Source organism: Protopterus annectens, chromosome 3.part0 (assembly GCF_019279795.1).
Source record: "Protopterus annectens isolate FY-2018-M chromosome 3.part0, PAN1.0, whole genome shotgun sequence".
Lineage (NCBI taxonomy): Eukaryota > Metazoa > Chordata > Ceratodontiformes > Protopteridae > Protopterus > Protopterus annectens.
This window is the reverse complement of record NC_056731.1, coordinates 1288234378-1288254936: the sequence shown is the minus strand read 5'-3', so window position 1 is coordinate 1288254936 and position 20559 is coordinate 1288234378. Positions and strand designations below refer to the sequence as shown.

Sequence of the window (20559 nt, the reverse complement as noted above, 5' to 3'; positions counted from 1 at the left end):
AATACAAAAAATGAGAAACTGGAATGGATAGTAATACACAATGAAAATGTTTTAGTTCCTCTGGTTTTATAAAAAGGTCAGGCATATTCTTATACTAAGGTCAGATGTTTTTATTAACAGGAGACTGAAATTATTTGTGAGGGGAAGAGGGCAAGAGCTAAGCAGAATAAGTTGATTCTCTCCATTGAACACTGTGCTATAGGATTACCTGATTTGAAAGGCTTCTTTAGAGTTACACAGTTAAGACTCATATACATAACACAAGTAAATAGTTCTAAATCAAAGTAGAAAGGGATGATAAAGAAACGGGGAACAGTTTGAAAGAAAAGGAGATAGTAGGATTTTCAATGCAGGTCCTTAAGGAAAATAACAACCATATAGAGTATTACATTCATAAAACTGCAGAGAATATTCTAAGAATTAAGCCAACATGGTAATGAAGAAAGGAGATTGTACCAATAGGGATAACTGCAAGTAGTGGTATAGAAAGTAGGCAAGAGGGGGTTGGAATTTACTAGAGGAAATTAGCTATGGAACCAAGGTACTGGTAGCAAATAACCAGAGATGGAAAAGTATCAGAGTGGGATGAGGCCAAGCAGAGGTTTAGACTGCAAATTTGAGATTGCTTTCCTTACCAAGGATTAATATGAGATTTTAGGCTATACTTCTCGACTGCCATGATTTAGATATAATACTATGATTATGGCCCTCAGATTTATCCTTATTCCTCCTAGATTTACTAATGTTCCACAAAATGTTGGGCCTGTTTATGGGTACACATCGTATTAAATAACTAAATTAAGCCTATGCAAAGATTCCCTATCCCTAACCATATAGGGTCTAGTATATAAAGATCTCCTTTTGTGAAAAATAAGAAAACTCTCCTCTTTCTGACCCCCCCTAATATGATACTTAAAGCCCAGTGCTATGATTTGTAATTCTCCAAGATGTAGTGGTATGGTATAGACAAAGAAAGTGGATAGGAGAGTTTTAAGTGAAAGACCATCTCTGTTAGATTTTAGATGAGTCAAGAAGCTTTGGAAAATGATATTTAGTAGGGCATATAAAACACTGCATGATAACTATAAGAATCAATCAGAGGAGGTTAGATTAGGGAACAAGACTGGAAAGTCAACTTACAATGGAATAGTGAGAGGCACCTGCATGACTCCCAAGTATGCAAGAAAAGTCCAGAAGGTTTTGCAAGGAAGTGTTTGCATAGGTATTTTATACTGCAAGCAGACTTTAAATTTATTTATTTATTTATTTTATTTATTTTACATTTGTTAACCGGGTTAGTCTGGCTGAGCTTTTGTCTCATTTTCAGCACAGACCAGGGGAGAAAAGCTCCTCAGGACAAAAAAACAATTTATTGTAACATAGTTGTAACAATCAGCTATTGGATCTTTCAAGCAGAGACCTGGAAAGAAAAAAGCTCCTCAGGCAATTCATTTATACAGAGTATTAACAACTGGCAGACAAGTATGTGAGTTGTTACAAGCAAGGTTTTAACAATTAGCAGAAGAAAATGTAACTAGTTACAATATTATATAAGCTATTGAGTTAATAGTTAGGCAGATGCTTATTTAAATTGGGTAGGATCTAGTTGTATAGGAGTTTGGAAACAAGAAAGGAAAGTAAGAATGGCTAGTATGAGATGTAGGGGAGTTAAAGTATAGGAGACAGACTAGGCAAGTAGGTTGTCTTGAAACTGAAAGAATTAAGATTGGTTGGAGACAGAGGAAGGGAAGAGGTAGAAGAGACAGGGTGTAGTGTTAGAGATACATTAAGAGTGAGGTGGTGAAATAGGTGAAAGGATGGTGGTTTCAGGGTGGTTGGCTACAATGGCAAGACCATTTTGTTTTTAGGTATTTCCTTGTGGCTAATTTGAAACTTTTGCTATGCTGGAGGGATTTTATTTCCATGAGGAGTTGGTTCCAGGATGTAGCTGGGTTATAGTTACAGTTATAGTTAAGGCAGCCTATTTTGGTTTTGGGTTTGTAGATGTCTAATAATTCTTGATTTGAGCTGCGTAGAGTCCTAGCAGGGGAATATTTGGATATGATAGTGGAGAGGCTGGGGCAGAAGGAGGGTAGATAGAGGATAGAGTGGATGATTTGTAGTTGGTATAGTTGGAGCAGTTGAAGGAATTCTAGCCAGTCTAGTTGCTGTAGTGCTAAGCAGTAGTGTTACTTGTAGGTTTGGTTAGCCGCAAATCTGGCGATCTTACTGTAGGTAGTTTCAAGCTTGGAAATAAGTGTAGTATTTAGTTTGTGAATGTGTGGCAGCTATACAGGAGTGTTGGGAGTAATGAAGTTTGGGAGAGAGTTATTTGGGCAGTGTTAGTTAAGTATTTCTTGCTACGGAAAAGGTGTCCAAGCTTCTGATGAGTTCTTTTTACCAAGTTAGTAATATGGAGATCAAACTTAAGCTGATCATCTATTGTAACACCTAGCAATTTAGTAATAGGTTCAGCTGAGATGGTAGTGTTGTTGCAGGATAAGATGGTAAATGTACTTTTGAGTGGGGTGAGGTTTTTAGGGAGGAAGAGTAGGAGCTTAGTTTTGTTTGGATTAAGTATTAGCTTATTACTAAGCCAAGTCTCAATGGTGTAGAAAGATGCCTGGTTAGTTGAGTGAAGGTCAGTTGGGTTGTCAGCAATGGTTATAACAGTAGAGTTGTCAGCATATTGCACAAGAGATGACTGGGGACAAGAGGAGTAGAGCAAGTTGGTGAAAATATTAAAGAGTAGTGGTCCAAGTATGGACCCTTGGGGGACTCCCATTTGTACAGTGAGAGGGGAGGATAGTGCAGAGAGCCATTTAACTGATTGCTGGCAGGTAGAGAGATAGCTGGAAAACCAGGAGATAGTAGGGGGAGAGAAATGTAAGTTAGTGAGTTTGTCTAGAAGGAGTGGGTGAGAGACAGTGTCAAAGGCTTTAGAAAGGTCAAGGAATAGGCATGAGACAAGTTTATTGTTATCACGAGCTAGGGAGACTGTGTCAATGAATGATATAAGTGCAGTAGTTGTACTATGCTTGGGACAGAAACCATGCTGTGTGGGTGTGAGAAGATTTTCCTGGTGAAGGTAATGCATTACCTGCTTGTGAATGCATTTCTCTAGGATTTTTGAGAGTGAAGAGAGTATGGCAATGGCAAAAAATTATTTTTTGTCAGGTGGACAACAAACACTGGAATTGTGATGGGAAAGAGAGAGGTAATTTGTAACATGTTTTGGGAGTTTAACGAGTTGTCAGATTTTAAAAACTCACTGAAAAGTACTTTATCAGAAATGCTGGGTGAGCAAATGGTTGCAGTTAAGGAAATATATCTTTTGAACTGGGACATGGGATCATTACTGGTTAAACGGAGTAAGGCTTTAACAGGACTGGCCTTTGGTCAACTGGTGCCCTAGGCAAACGGGCTCCACAGTGCCACCACCAACTCCACCCGGTGCCCCATCCTGGTCTACCTACACCATCCAAATTATTGAAAAAGTGACCCTGCTAGAGCGACGTCCTAGGCAGCCGCCTAGTTGGCCTATGCCTAAAGCCAGCTACAGGCTTTATTATGTTTAATACTATTGGCTGATAAAAACATTATTGCTAAAAAATGGAAATCAATGTCTAGAGCAACTGTAAGTGAAGTACTGAATATTGTAAAGGAGATAAAAGAAATGGATATGAGATCTTTAGAAAAAGAGGGGAGGACATTACATAGAAATAAATGAAATGTGTGGGAACAATACATGCAGAATAATGTTCAGCAGAGAAATGAGGTTTAAAGGATGGAAAAATTGTGCAAGTAATGTAATGATGGAGTGAATGGTAATTGCTAAAAAGAAAACATATGCATACTCCATGAAAACAATGAAAAATATCACCATGGTTTGTTTTCTTCTCTATTAATGTATATGTAGCTATGTTATCTCAATTGTCATTTATGTACCGTAGGTGTGCATATGTATATTGTAAATGCCTATATAAAACCTGCAATTTTTTTGTTTTCATTTTTAATAAAAATTCATCAAAGCATAAAATGTAAAAATTCCATCTGCCATTATTTTTCAGTAAAAATGTAGCAAAGATGTGAACTGTGTCAAATTATACAGAATAATAAGAAATTGTTCTCTTCTGCAGAAATTCAGTACAGCCTTGAAAAGTAAAGATGCTTATTGCACACCCACATTTGAAGAGATAACTCCCTGCCAAAAACTATATCATCTTATTTGGGAATGGAGCTTTTTGGTTTGAGTAGGAAGAAGTTATTTGGATTTTAAAATCTTGACCCAGAAGTCTGGTTAGGGGATCTGGAAACATATGTAGACAATAACCTGGTATTCTATCAACACACAACCAAGACAATAAGAAAATCATTCTGTGTTGCTGAACTCATAAGCAAGGACATGGCATTCAGGTCCAAGGAAGTAACAGTACCACTCTACTCAGCTCTTATCAGATCCATCACTGAGTACAATGCCCCCTTTGCCATGTAACTAACCAAGAACTTGCAATGGTTGGAATGCCCTCAAAGGTTCCTCACCAGAAGAATCCAGGGTATAAATACCCAGGTCTACATTATTTCATTGAATGTCTATTCAGTGAATAGCCATTTGTCGAACACCTATTTAGCAAACCCACTCTTCATTGAATGGTGAATTTTAACTATGGCAAACCAGTGGTAGACCACCATCTGGAATTTGCCCTTTTCCCCACTGCAGTGCGATCTCGGAGTTGGTATATTTAGTTAAGGGGGTTGTGTGGGCACAGCTCCCCACATTGGGGGGTGTGGGGGTGTAGCCTCTACCTTGGCAGGTTTTAAACTTTATTTCTTTTGCGGTTGCTTGGTTGGCCAACTACTTCTTTGCCCTACTTAAAATCTGCCATTTGATGAAGAGCAGTTCTCCAGACAGGTGTTCGATGAATGACTATTCACTGAATAGCCATTCAGTGAAGTGATATAAACCTGAACACCCTGTCCCACACAGATCAGCTCTGATGGATCTCTTGCACATCTGCAAGACAAACAGTACCAGAAACACTAGATCCAGGGACCTAAACTTTCCCTACAACATAAATACAACATGCTGGGGGACAGATATGTGTCTCAGCAGATCCCCATGCTATGGAATAAGCCCCATGTCTATGTGAAGCAGAACCCATCACTGGCGCTATTCAAAGGAAACCATGACCCACTGAATGGGAAATCTCAAATTCACCTCTGGTCTGTCCCCCATGTCTCTGATGGACAGAGATCGACAGTAAGCAAATTAATCCCCAACTAACATATCCCTCACATAGCCCTTAGCTACCTTGTTACTAACATACCCCACCATATAGGTGTCCAAGGAACTTGGGGATAAAACTGGGTTGGGTTGCTCGGCTAGACTTGTAAAGATCCTGGTGGTTGTTAGCCTACTAAAAACCTATGAACCTATGATGGTAAAATAACATTATAAGCCACTCAGCCGAGAGAGAAAGAGGTGGGTGAGTCCCTGGGAAACTAGTAGTTATAACTTTATTCTTAGTTGTACACAGTATAGCCTGCATAGGTATGGCCTGTATTAGCCATAGCCCAATGCAGCCAATCATCTCTCAATTATTATTACTAATTGGTAGGTGGCAGGGGTGTGGAGTTAAAAGATCGCGCCCTCACATCTACAATAAGGATATTGTAACAGTGACTTTAACAAACAGTTATCAGTGAAGGGGTTTGTGTGCCACATGACTTTGTGACTAATCAGAAAGGAGAGCTAAGTAAAAGCTGTTTTAAATGCATGGTATTTTTAATGCCACTTCATTTACTGTAACATCTACTGACTCCAGCTTGGGATCTAAATTTTGTTTTGCAGAAGCTGTTGTTAACTTCATTTGAACCTATCTCTTCTGCTGACCTGAAATTTCTGTCTTGGAAGATTTTCTTTCAAATGGCTTTCACTTCTTCTAGCAGGGTTTCTGAGTGAGTTCCTAATGTGCAAGGAACTTTAAACATTTTTTTACAAGGAAAGGTTGTATTTAATAACACCTCCATACATTATGCCCAAGGTGGTCTTTGAATGTATCCTTTATCAAATTATTTAGTTTTCAGTTTACTATAATTTTCTATGAAATGGAAGCCTTTGGGGTTCTGAAATGTTATATAAAAATGGAAAAATAAATAGACAAATCAATTCTTTGTTTAATTTTAGAAGGACGGTGAGTCTTACCCAATAATGAAACAAGAATCTTTTCAAGTAGTTTGTGAACTGCATTTTTTCTTACAATAAGTACAACAAAACTTTGTCTGGAGAGGTTAGGGCTCATTCTACCACGTTAGCATCTACCATTGTAGCCTCTTCAGAAATGTATCTGTGGGAAATCCACACAGCCATCCATTCACACTTTTTCAAAGCATTATAATTTGGATGCCAAGTCCATGCAAGTTTTGCTACAGCATTTTGCAGGAGATATATTAAGCCATCCACCCTTATGAAATCTGTCAGCTGTTGTGCTTTACAATTTCCCAACCACATAATGAATCCTGAAGCAATTACCTTATGGTACCCATAGTACAGCGTGTGATAATTCACATAACAACAGATATATGAATATTAAGATCACTGTTGCAATGTGTGCTCCCTTCCTCCTCCTCTGGTGCTGTTGTGTACATTATTTTGCATCTAGTAACTAATCTACTAATTAGATCTCCTTTGCCTCTACCTATATTTTTATTACTACTAGACATACAAAATGAATGTACTGGTTTGTCTCTCCTTTGGCAAAAAAAAAAAAACCCATAAGGAAGTATGTTTTCTTTTCTTTCACAGGTTGGCTGTCATCTAATAGCCACAGACTGAGACTGCAGTCTCACATGCTAAGAGATGCCTGACTAGTAGTGAATCTGGATGAAGACCAATGGTCACCTCCAGTACATAGCTCCCATTCAAATAATGAATTTTGCAGCAATGACCTGATTATGTGTACATCTAGTATGGGGTGTTAACACATAACTGTAGTTTTTCTTTATTACTCACAACAGCCACTAAAAACTCAACAGTCATTGGAAGTACCAAAAGCAATAAATAAAGACAAAAAAAAATCATAAAAATACCATCTTGTTAATTGCTGTATTCCATGACGAGGCCCCAAGTCCAGATCATAGTGGGATTTTCTCCTTCCTGGTGAAAGCATTTGGTCTCCTGGCTTCACCCTCCACATCTAAAGAAGGAAATCCTGCCATGTGCAATGACAGAAAGTTCACACCGGGGATCACACCAACAGCACTACTAGATAGGGGCTAAGGGTACTAGCTGCTAGTACAAGGGTCTGGGGAACTAATAATGGGGTGGTGAATACCGCACAACGTGGCTGGGCTAATATATGCCTTTGGGCAGATAGCCCAGTACCAACCTATGAACCTATGTGCCCAATCTCTTAGTGCTTAACACGTTGTCAGTGTGCCTCTGCACTAAGATTTACTCATGCCTGCATTGTTTAGTCACTTGGGCTTTATTCTCTTGATCAGTTCCCAGAAGATATGAATAAATCCAAGAATAACCCCTGATCATTTATCCAGACATGTCCCTTCACCACATGTGTTTACTTACTTCTCCGATTATATAGCTTTATGGCACTCAGGTTTAAGACCAAGAAGCAAGGAAACAACAGCATTGAAAAGATGAGTGCTGTGAATTGTCATCCTTCAGTGACTAGTCCATTTTCCCGTCTTGGACACTGACATGCACTAACATCAGATAAACACGGTGTACACTTCAGCACACCATGGGCTGGCTCTATTTCTGCCTGCTCCAAGCTGTCATTGTAATTTGTTGTGCCCGTTCCTGACAAAGACTGCACAGGTTGCAACAGACCCATGCCATCACACTAGTGTACATTAGCTGACAAGCAGCCACTTTATTCTATTACCCCCCACATATCAGTTGCATGACCCTGGCTCACACCCATCTCCCAGCAGCAAGAATGACACTCTGACCCTATACCTCTGTCCAGAATGTCATGGAATGTCCAGATTTTTTGCTCCTGTACCTCTTAACTGCACAAAATTCCACAGAATATTTAGATTTTTGCCTCTTATTTTTGGTATGTCTCAAAAAAATTACTGTTTTTTTTTTCTAGCAAGTCGTTGAAGCTGTCACTAAATAGTGAATGACATTTCAGTTTGACTTCCAAACCATCAGAAAATGCATGGTAATGCAAAGCATCTCATTCTAGCCACTTAGTTCATAACAGCAATATTTTAAAATCTGACCTTGATTTGGGGCCTTTGTCCCTCATTATTTTTGCCCCGGTCCAGAATTTCTGTATTAAAAAGTGGTATGTCCGCCCCTACACCTGCGGGATGACTCTCCACGACCTCGTATAACTGTTATAAATACTACATCTCCAAACAAAGTGATCACCATGGGCCTGGGTTAATCTCAACTGCCACAAGAACAATAACACAACGTCTAAATAAAATAACACTGACTAACCCCCACCTCCTAGACAGCTTAAAAAGATCACTGGTTAAATCCAGTGCCTAATGGGATGCACATGATACTTCTATTGTAGGCTGTCCAGTGTGATCATTAAAATAATTCAAGATGTCTGTGAGAAAAATCATCCAATATACATTGACTGGTGCGTACTCTGTAAGCAAAGATATAGTTACTACTTCACGCAAAAAAAAATAATAATAATAAATAAAACAAATAAATAACCCAATAAATAGGCAAACGGTACTACTGTGATGTTTCAATCACAATAAGACGACAGTGGCGGGGGACTAGGAACACAAGGCCCATCCCCATCTTCTTAAGTGCTGCGGTCCCTCTTCCTAACGGTCCGCAGGTGGTGGTTTCTCGGCAATAACGGGAAATCTTTCCATCTTCCGCTAGTCGCAAAGAACATAAACACACCCAGAAAGAGGAAAATAAAAAAAATACTCAGTGGTTTGTTTCTTGAGTCGGGTAAATAGCAGCGGCGCATAAAAGCGAAGCAGGGGACTTTCCTTTGTTATTACTCTTTTTTTTTTTCATTGTGAATATGGTTGCAGCATTCCATTCTCGGCAGTAACAATCCTTCTGGACAAGGGGTGATGCTACTGAGCAATTCTATGACTACCGGCAGGGAGAGACAGTGAGGTGTGTTCACCAAGAAGGCAATGTGTGTGTGAGAGGGAGGAGAGAAGAGAGAGAAACAGAAAGAGAGAGAGAGAGACTGAGAGGGAGCACGAGCGAGGGACAGAGGCTTTTCTTCAGTTAGTTGGCACTGAGCTGGGTACGGAGTAGCAGTAGTAGCGCGGTGCTGAAGCGCTGACACAGTAGGACCCGTTGTAGCGAAGCACAGAAGTGGAGTGATAGAGATCTTGTCACCGCAGCTGCATCACCGTCTTTTTTTTTATGTACATCATTGAACAACCACTCTGTCAAGCACAAGACACGAAGAAGAATCTTCCACTAACAAGAATCTTTTCGTAACAAAAAAAAAGCAGCGGAGAGGATCTAGCTGCAGCAGCACTAAGCACTCTGTGGAAAGAAGGACCACGGGAAAGCCCCGTAACGGCGGCTCCCTCTTGTCAGCATCAATGGATCCGAGAGCGCGAGGAGTAGCATTGTTGCCGTTCTTACTGGTTCTTGTCAGTGTGACAGCCCTGCAGGTAAGCCTTACCACTTTCATTTATTTTCTTAACCTTGGTATTGAGTCAGTGGGGTATTTCCCCCAGACCGGGGGACTGTAAGCTTCCATCTTCTGTGGTTAGGATAGTTCCAATTAGTTCAAAGGCTGAATCGGTCTGTTTTACTTGTTCGTATCGTGGTGTGGAGGTTCAGCCCGTCGTTACCCATATTTTCAGTGCTAGGGTACGAATGAACAGCATTAGGATTAGAAAGTGGCTGTATAGAATAATATAACAACACTTAAATCTGTTATTTTATAAAATGGAAACTTCAGGGAATTTCGTTGCATGCTATCTTCTTGCCCAGCTTTTTTGGGGAAAAAACGGTTTTGCTGCAAAGGTTCATTTTTGTAGGTTGCCTACTTGTTAATCCTTGTGACTGTTATCTCTCTATAGACTGCGTGGGGTTCCTTACTGACCCGGATTTGTGGCAAAAGCGCTCCACTAACGCATCCCACATTTTTCTCTGTCACACTAGGCGTGACCAAGGGTCACAGTTCCATGGGGTATGTACTGGTGAGGGCACTATTTTTCAACTGTCTCCTAATTTAGAGGGACTTCCCTGATTTTGCCTCGAAATTGTAATGTATGTAACCTTTTCCCGACATGACCGTGGTGGTTATGGTCAAAATAAATAAATACGTGCATACTTGCATGTATAAGAGTGTCTAATTTCAGAAAATGTACGTTAACAAATTCCACCATTTGCCTGTTAGCCTTGGAAGACTTTAATATCGGTAATAGTTTTAAAACTGTCGTCATTCAGGGCCTTGGTCCTTGATTTTTGGGCTTTGTCTCTTATTTTAGACACTGATGTGTTACGAGCAAGTATGTCATCAAGTTGTGTGCGAATTGTTTGTTCCTCAGTGGGTGTTAGTCTCTTACTGTTATTGTATGATTTTTGGGAGACGGAATAACTTTATGGTTTTGAACGGGGGGGGGGGGGCGCATGCGAGTTTATGTACTGAACTGCTGTCCATGGTGAGAAGGTGGGGACGCGCGTGTACCATTGGGGGTGGGTGTAGCTCTGTATCAGTGCCCTTTTGATTTATTAATCAGCTTAACTAACAGGGACACTACCTCAACTGCAGTTAGTCGGTAACACAACTACAGATAACACAAACGCTGGGCGCTAGTTGTGACAGCCTGCTGTACACCCCCGCCCTGGGAGCTGGCTGAGCGGCATGGCTGGCTGTTAGTCGCTAGGAGACGGGCGGATGTTGAAGCCACTTTGTCTCAGCTGCACCAGTTGTTTCTCGCCCAGCGGGAGCCAGGGGTTTGATTTGTCACTCTTTTAATGTGCTGATTATTTATTTTATTGTTTTCGCTTTTAACGAAATAAACAGTAAAAAATAGTTTGAGAAAGTTGGTTTCACCCTGTCGTCTTGCGTGTTAAAAGCCATGAATATTACATGTTGTTGTGTTTGCTGTATACTCATGGTGGGAGAACTGAGCTAATGTGAAATCGAACATGCAAGAAGCTTTTTCAAGGGGGGGCGGGGGGGTGTTGCTTTCGATTCCAGTTCTTTTTTTATGGTCACAATGACTAACACGTGTAATGCCCCCCTTGCAGGAGTGGGGTTTATTCAAATGTGTGCAGCGGAACACATATCTCTCAACTGTGCAGAATTTCTCAGAATGTCAAGATTTTTGCCTCATATTTTTGGTCCGTTTATCATTAAGTCATGGTTTTCTGGCAAATCATTGGCATGTCAACAAATATTAAAGTCACAAAATAATGGCAGACAGTTAAAACTATTCAGAAAATTAATGCTAATGCAAAACCTGCTATGCTATCAACTTTCTAAGTTTGCAAGAGCAACATTTAAAAAAATGCTCCTATTTTTACGCTTTTGTCCCCGATTGTTTATGTCTTTGTCCAGATTTCTTGTTCTAAGTGATTGAGACGTATGACGGAAGTTTGTTGGTGTGCAGTCTATTCTCTGTTCCATTTTGTTCGCGTTCCCCTGTGCATGAGGTGGCTGCTTTGAATAGTGCTGAATTTGTGATATTTTGGTATACACAAGAGGGATGTATTATTTCTTTTTATTGTAGCACAGCGTAGATAATAGTGACTGATGCTGAGATTGCATTATTTCTGAGAGGAATACTGTAATCGCTCTTGTATGGAAGGGGTCCCGCAAGCACATCGTCGGTGTGGATATAAGGTGATACTGTGAACAGACAATATTTGACTGGGTCACAGTTTTGGAACCCATCCATCAGTGGTAATAGCAGTGGTCTACACGTATATGTGCATAGATGTTTATATATATATATATATATATATATATATATATATATATATATATAAAATCACGTATATGTAGACGTGCGTCACTGCGTGTCTAATGTGTGTCTATATGTATGTACATGTATATATGTATATATATATATACACACACAAACGCACACACACACACACACACACACGCTCAAATATATGAGTATGTGTATATGTGTATACACATACATATAAGCGGGCACACACGTGTGTGTATACCATATCAGTAGAATATAACAGTTTATTTTTGTGTCATTTTTTTACCTCGAGGGCTGGCAATGGTATCATAGCTGCTCCGTCTTTAGACAGAACTGAAAATTGAGAAGGGCGGTATCGGTAACAAAGAGTTGCTGAAAGGACAGCGGGCTTCAAAAACAGTGTGTTCAGTGAATTTCTGAGGGCAAATAGTCTGTACAAAACAGCAGAAACTGAAGCAATTCCTTCATGATAATTTTATGCCCATTTCATGCTGTTATGTTTAGGGCTAATCTTTAATTTAGGATATATGATTCAGAGGTTTGCAATATTCTTCACCAGTTTTCAGTCCCTTTTAGGGGTTCGGGCTTAAGTGTGATGTCGGTCTGCACTTGACACTTACATGTTTGTGCTTATGTAGCAGACACGTTTGCATTGTTCCTGTCCTTTGTCCTTGAAGGGATGAAGTAGAAAACTAGTCTGTGCGTGCGTGCATGTATATGTATAAATAATATATACATATATATATATATATCTATCTATATATATATATAATTGTACATATAGATATACATATAACATGCGAGTGCGTATGTGCACATACATGTACATTTTTTTACCTAATACATAAGGACTGCATACTGTTGTGTTTGCTGGCTTATGATGTTTTCAGTATAGCAATTTGTATTTCCACTCAAAGAGATTTTAATTCTAAGCTGTGACTTAAGTCACAATGATAAAGTGATGATTTAGGATACCATTTTTATTTTCCAGAAGGCCATCTTGTGCCTTAAGTGAGAACTCTGTGGAGACGAAAGACATGAAGAGGTCATCCCTTTATTAGTCAAGTGAAAATATTACCTCCAGCTACATTTTGGCAGAAGTTGTAAGGAGAGGAAGTGCAGGAATCTGATTTAGCATAACTATTAGCACCATTCATTAAGCTGTTGCCCAGAGCATTGTACAGGCTGCAGACAAGTTGGCAGCATGTTTTATGCAGACCACTGAAAATGACAGTAGGTTAAAGGAAGTCCAGAAATACACAAAAAGGGTTGTCTTATCTGTCATAGCATCTTGTCATATTGCTAGCTACTATCCAGATGCTTTGAATGTTTCATTTTTGTAAGGCAGCAATGATTACAATTATGTGATGGAATACAAGAATTGTGATAGATGCTATAATATGTTAATTATTACTACCACCACATTATTGCTTAATTTATATAGTCTTATTTGTATATTTTATTTTTTTAATTTGTTTGAAACTAATAAAAAATTGCTTTAAAATGCCTAATATTACATTCTGTAGGACTGGATATAGGTACTGACCTTTTGCTCTCAGACGGTTGTGTACTACAGTATAAGTAAGAATGTGCAAAACATTGGACATGCAGTTTATTGGGTAAGAGAGCAGTGGAGAGAAATATGAAATCCCTTTTTAACGCAAACGAATCAGCAGCCTGAACATAAACTGTAGTGATGTTTGAAAGCTGCTTGCTGAGTGGCAACAAATGCATATAATTATGACCTAAGTTATATGGGATTTGACTGTTTCTCATCTGCTGTGAGTACTGGTCTCGTTCTGTTTAGTATAGATTTATGTAGTTGTATTTGTGAGCTGTGTACACCAAAGCTTTTTAAAGTCCAGTGAACAAAAGGAAGCAGTGTTGTCACCTTCCCTGGCAGGATTCATCAGAAGAGTACTTAATGAGAAAGTAGATTAGTGGAAATATATTGGTTTTGCTATTTGTTCAGTGCGGAATGAGCACAGGGAGCAGTTGACATGCTTGTTTAGCATTTAAATCAGGATGCTTCAGAGGGACAGTTTGTCATTTTTAAGACATCTGGAGCTACATTTTTCATAAAAAAGTGCATTTGAAACCTCATTAGCAAAAAAAAAAAAAAAAAAAATCCTGTTTTACACTGGTTATACACATTATGCTGTTTTGTTTATAGCTTTTGAATAAACTAGATTTTTTAGTAGTCCACATCAAACAGTGCAGTTAGCCAGCTGAAGCCCCCCCCCATACATCCTTTATTTTATAGTTGTCCACAAGCTTGGTCTTAATGGGTTGTATCAGGAGGAGTAAAGCTTCTAGCCATATGCTTTCTGATATTAGTGAGCTTAACCTTGTAACACACAGGTTTGTTTAAATATCTTTCATTTCCACACTCATGCCCTTAAACTGTCGTTTTTCTTATGCTTTCTGATATTAGTGAGCTTAACCTTGTAACACATAGGTTTGGTTTAAACATTTCTTTTCCATAGTCATGCCCTTCAACTTCTGTGTTTTTTTCCCCTCAACTCAAACATTACAGGAGGGGAAACATATTGTAGGTTCAGTACGAGTGATGCGCAGACACAAAGCAGCTTTTGAGTTCTGAGTGTGATATTGAGTTGTTCAGTGGTTTTATTTTGTCTTTGGGGAACAAAATAAATGGGTCCATGTCTCAGTGGAGGCACCTTCTCCACTACAAAGCATAAGTCACAGATATAGTACATATGCCGGTTTCATAACCTGAGCACTGAAATGGGAATGTAAGCATGGTTGGGCAACACTGGTGGTTTGTAAGCAGAACGCATGTTGAGACCATTGGAAAAATTGCATGTTACTAGAAAACAAGCTCAGAAAAATAGCTGCAAGTGTCCCTCCTAGTGTCCTGTCTCAGCAGGACTTTGTTTCTTGAACTTCTGTCATTCTGTCGAAAATTTTCATAGCTGTGCTGATGTGAAGACCTTTTTAAAAAAGTTAATTTGCTTTTCACTCATCAGTTTATAAGTCTACATCTGAGAGAAAATTTCTTTTGTGTTATTCTGCTTAAATGTTTGTTGTCTTGCAGTTTTTATCTAATCGATCAGTTGTACTGAGTTGCTAGTGACAGGCGTTATCTTTCATATCTGTGGTCACTTTATAATTCACTTTTGCCATACATGTTTTGGCTGTGCCTGACAAAAAGGCCACAAACCAGTATACTTAGTAATGTATGAATTTAAAAAGGTTAGCTTGGGATAAAATTTAAACCCAGTTTGTGCACGAATTTAGTTTGTTTTTGTGTTGATTTCTGTATAACATTTAAGCCTTTGCATTTATATATGTATACAGCTGATGAACAGGGAGTAGTGAATGCTTACATTTATTAAAATTGTGTTTATTGGGTAGGCCAATTGAAGCCATAGGTTAATTGTTTAGATTGATGCATTATACAGAAGGCATCAGTGGCCTTGAACCATGTTTTTAAATATGTATTTTATTTTATTTATTATTTTGATAACTGGGTATATGTGCTGGTACCAGACAGCTTGAAATTAAACAAGTAAACAACAGTATATGTGATGCTTCATAGCTGTATCCAGACATTCTGCTTGTGCAGTTTTTAAAACGTTAAATTATTTTTTGCAGAGTAATGCACTAGAATTAAATTAAATCCCTGACTTACCTACTATTGTTCTATTTTGATGAAGTCGTATGTTTTGCTAAATGCATCCGAAAGTTTCCCAAATACATTTGTATCAGATCTCAATTCAGGATACTTTTCTATAGTATTGAAAAGGTATGCTGTCCAGAAACATACATTGTCTGGCGGGGATGATGCATTTGGTAGTTGGTTTTATGATCAGAAAGCTTGCCTACAGTTCCAGAAGTCTTGGCAACACCCACATGATGCTTTGTTGAGGGATAACTCCACCCAGACACTGAAAAAAGCATATATTTTTCATTATTTTTTGATCCACTCTGCAGTATCAATGCTTTTGCAGTTTGTCATACGTAACATGTCCTGGAGTCTACCATGCTGATATGTTGCTTTACAGCCAGGCTGTCTTTGCCACAGTGCAGTTTTTGTCTCCATTATATGACACAGCCATGTCACCATTACGTTTTCTGTCCAGTGATGTTAAATGTTAATATTTCGCATTTCTGCTTTGTCTGAGTCTCTCTCTCTCTCTCTCTCTCTCTCTCTCTCTGGTTAGAATGTCAGTATTCCTTTTGCCATGGCTCTTCTTGCATTTTGTTGTTAATAAGCTTTATACATAATAAAATCACTTTTCATCAGTTTTAAATGCTCTTTTAAAAATAGTTTTTTAATGACTTTATTATGTTAAACACCAGTTTTAAGCTGCGGGGCCAGACAGCTCATCACTCAGTTTTTTAGTTCTCATTTGTGACCCCTAACCGGGAAAATCCGAAAGGAGAAGAAGAATCTGTTTAGCTTTTTATAAGGTTGTATGGAATGTAGCTTCCCCTCCCCCTCTTATCAATTTCCCCAGTGACTTAGCGAGGTAGCAGAAGTGTAGCAGATGAAGGAAAGAAACACCAGATTTTGCAAGCTTCTAAAATGGTAACCAGAAAAAGGGGGACTGGTGCTTAAAATGATTTCTTTATATGTGTCAGGTTTGGAGTCAAAGAAAAGAGAGTAAGGAATACTTTGTGGAAAACAAAAGTGACATTATGATGGATTTTGAGTTGTCCTTCTACTGTGTTTCATAATGGTACACTGAAGAAAGATCTTCAGAAAACCCTTCCTTGCTCTGCACTGCCCCCAGCATATTATTCTCTCTCTCTGTCTCTTTTGTTACCCTCTGGTAATCACAGTGACCACACTTTTGAGCTCATAATTACCAGAGAATACACTGCATGTGCAGGGTGGCCCAGTCAAAAACTTCCATCTAGTCTCCTGTTTTTGGCAGCAGGTTTGACTTAAGACAAATGGAATGAGAGTTAAGCAAGTTTCTGCTGTTGCTTGTTACTGCTCTAGCACCCTCATCTTGTATGTGTATTTCCTTTCATGGATATGTTATTAATTTTCAGGTATTTTGCTTACTTTTTTACTATCAAATTTGATTATTGCTCATTTTATTTTATATTTTGCTTTATCTGAAATTGAGATTATGACAAGGAAAATTTATATAATGTATTCCCTGGTATACAGTTATGGCCTATTTCAGAAGTATTCACAATTTTCATTTGCTTGTCCTTGCCATGTTAAAATGATTATTTAAGTGTTGTAGTGAATTACTGTAAAGCATTGTGACTAAAATTAATTCTTTCCCATACTTTTTAGATAGCTATGACTCGGCATCTACATTAGCACAATTCGGTTTTGTTTGGCAAACTTCTGATCAATTTTATTTGTAAATTAAAATGTGAAACTGAAGAGCCAAATAAGTTTTTCATCACCACATTTTGTAGATACTACAGGAATGCCCTTATTTTCTTGCCACTTTTAAATGAATAAGTAAAAGTGCTGTTGTGTGCTTGCATGGTCCTTCACTAGTTTCACTCAGTTTTTAAATGAAGAGTTAAACCAATGGCTGACATCTTCAAAGATTGTCTTGCAATGAAAACTATACTTGAAGCCATATGACTTCGTGTCACCTTTTCCCATTTGGCTGTGGCCTTTGCCAGTTTCTCCGTTACCTTTATAGCCTGTCCTGTTGAATTTACCATCTGTTGGAATACATGAAGACTACCATGGCTGATTGTTTTGTTTTTCCTGCATTACTGCCTGTTTTGTGTGATACTTACTGGGTTTTTTTTGTGACAAGGGCTTTTTAAGTACTGGTCTATAGTTAATTTTAAAAGCCCTAGGGTGAGATTTTTTTCTCTTGGTTAATAACTACAAAAGGAAACATTTGCAGCTGAACAGTCAAGTTGTGATAAGTCTGTATTCTGTCAAAATTAAGTAAACTGTGAGCTTTATTAGTTGCTTTGAAACATAGTATTCGTCAGCAGATAAGAACTGTTTGCTTACTTAGTCTTATATCATTCCTGTGTTTGTCATGGATACTGAGGGCTTTTCTTTGTGCGTTTTGTACAGCTGCTTATAATTTGCAGTCAAAGCAAATTGGGTTCTCTTGCTTTGTCTTAAAGTTATGAACAGAAATGGTATATAATTTAGCTGAGGTTAGGCTGTGAGGCTTCTGTGTTCACTGCATATTTATTATACATTTGTCATGATATAAGACTAGGACTTTACAGCTCAAGCAAAGCAATAACTACTGTAATGCCCAGATTCCCAGAGGGCATAGATGTATTTGCAACTCCAGAGAAACAAATAAATAAATTAAAAAGCAGACAAATCCTACCTGTGGTGCACATATGTACATTTTGACTGATAATTTCTTCCTTTAAAAGTGGTTTAACCCATTTTGGAAATGTGATTCCATTTAGTATCACTCAGGCTGTATTAAAAGAGTCAATTTTTGTAAAAGGTTCCTTGTTTTTGGTGGTTTGAAGCATGTAATTCAGTCTGGAGTCTTAAGGCCACATTCATCATATTGCTGTTGCTCTACCAGGAAGAACTTTGAACTAAAAATAAATCTTTATTTTTTATTGGGTGGAGTAGGGAAACTTCACTGAGAAAATGTAAACCTTTCATATCAAATAATATGCTGTAAGTAGTTGAAAATACTATGTTGATTATTTGTGTTGTACTTAAGATGTGAAGTTAATTAGTTTTGGTAAGCAAGTAAATTGTTACCTAGTTGTGCCTCATTGTTACAGGACATATATCTTTTTACAGGACTCAAGAATGGGGTAAACAATTGTATTTCTGATGCAAACCAAGCTGTTAACTTTGATTGCAGTTTTGATGCAATACACGCTGTTATTTTATCACCAGGATTACCAAAGTAATACAATCTTTCCCTTTCCCTGTTATCCTCTGTTGATTTATTTATGTTTTTAAGTATTCTGGTGTATTTTTCCTTTATTGTTCTTAATAATTTCTCTCTAATTGCATACCATTTTATGTCTCGTTTAAGCTGACACATTTGTGGTTTAGGTAGTATATGGGTACAGTGTTGATACCTCACAGCTCTTGACTTTCTGATTATTTTCTTGACTCAGGTGCCTTTTGTGCAGAGAGGTTGTTTACATGTAGTCTCTGTGTCTGTGTGTTGGTTTTCACCTGGCATGTCATTTTTGTACGTTGTCCCAAAGGCATGTGAATAGGTGAGTTGGTGTTGCCTGTATTGTCCATGTGTCTGTGCAGTGTGCATGCTAGTGTGGGAATGTGCTGTGATGAACTGACATCCCATCCAGGACTGGTTCTTTCTTAAAACCTGTTACTTGCTGTGATAGAGTCCAGCTCCCCTTAAACGAGTAAACTGGGTACTAAAAATGGATTGATGTGGTTTAAAAAAACAGTAATTGGGCATATTAACCTTGGGAAACTTAATTTGTAGTGTCAGCATAATTAAAACAATTAAAAGGATCATAATTAAAACAAGGATTGGTCTTGGGGCCTCTACTGTTTGGGATATACTTTTCTGAGGTGCAAGCCAAAACCAGTGATCTGTGGCTGACCAAGTTTGCAGATGACTGCAAGCTGGCCGCTGTCTTAAATTTCCCTAGTGATGTGAACATCCTCCAAGAGGGCTGTACCCAAACTAATGACTGGTGCCAGAAGCATGGCCTCAAACTGAATGCCAAGAAATGCATCATTATCCCCTTTGGGGAAAATGTCATCCCCACTAATTATCACAATAATAACAACATACTAAACTTGCAATCAGTCGTGAGGGACTTGGGCATCCAGGTTGATAGCAACCTGACTTTTGACTACCACATTGCCTCCATTGTATGGAAGGCTTTCTACCTGGCCCACCTCATAAATAAGGGTATTTCATCCAGGAACAAGTAAGTCATAACATCTCTGTACTCTTCCCTTATCAGACCCATTATCGAGTACAATGCCCCTTTCCCTTGCCAAGCACATGCAGCAGTTGGAGAGACCACACAGGTTCCTGACCAGGAAAACCCAGGGTCTCAAGCACCTGTCTTATACAGATAGGCTAAAAGCCCTGTCCCTCTACTCAGTCTCATACAGACTGCTCAGAGGTGACCTGTGTCTGGCATACAAGGCCATTTCAGACCCAGTCTTGATGGAGTTGCTGCATATCCGTAAGACAAACTCCACTCTCGCAACCCGCACGCAAGGCCTTAACCCAGTCAGTGACATTAATAGAACTTGTTGGCAGGATAGATTTGTGTCCCAAAGACACCCCCGTCTGTGGAATAGACTCCCTCTCCATGTCAGAGTACCTCTCTAGCCCTCTTTAAGAGAAACCTGGATGACTGGATGGGAAACAGAAAATATACCCCTGGGATCCCACCTGTGTCCCTGCTGGACAGGGAAACAGGTGCTGACTTTGAGGGAACATGGTTGAAATTCTTGGCTAGGCTTATAAGGGCCTCCGGGCCAATAGTCTAGTATCATCCTATGAACCTATAAAACACGATCAGCTTGGTTTTGTGAAGAGCAGGTCCAGTCTCATAAATCTAGTGGTTTCTTTGAAAAGGTTACAGAGGCTGTGGGCAGTTAGCTCGAACTTGCCAAAACTTTTCATCCATTAATTTATTTATCTAACATTTGTTGACTGGGATGGTACAATGGTCTAATGACCTTTTTCCGCTATAGCCTTG

General features: G+C 38.8%; 1 protein-coding gene across 1 annotated transcript in view; it reads left to right on the top strand.

Moving 5' to 3' along the window:
* The first annotated feature begins 9103 nt into the window (after positions 1 to 9103).
* Positions 9104 to 20559, top strand: part of CDH2 (cadherin 2) — a 1080070-nt gene continuing 1068614 nt past the window's right edge. The window contains exon 1 of the mRNA XM_044065441.1: positions 9104 to 9636. Within this exon, the coding sequence (XP_043921376.1) occupies positions 9565 to 9636 (72 nt within the window). The 5' untranslated portion in view covers positions 9104 to 9564. The remainder of the gene's footprint in view (positions 9637 to 20559) is intronic.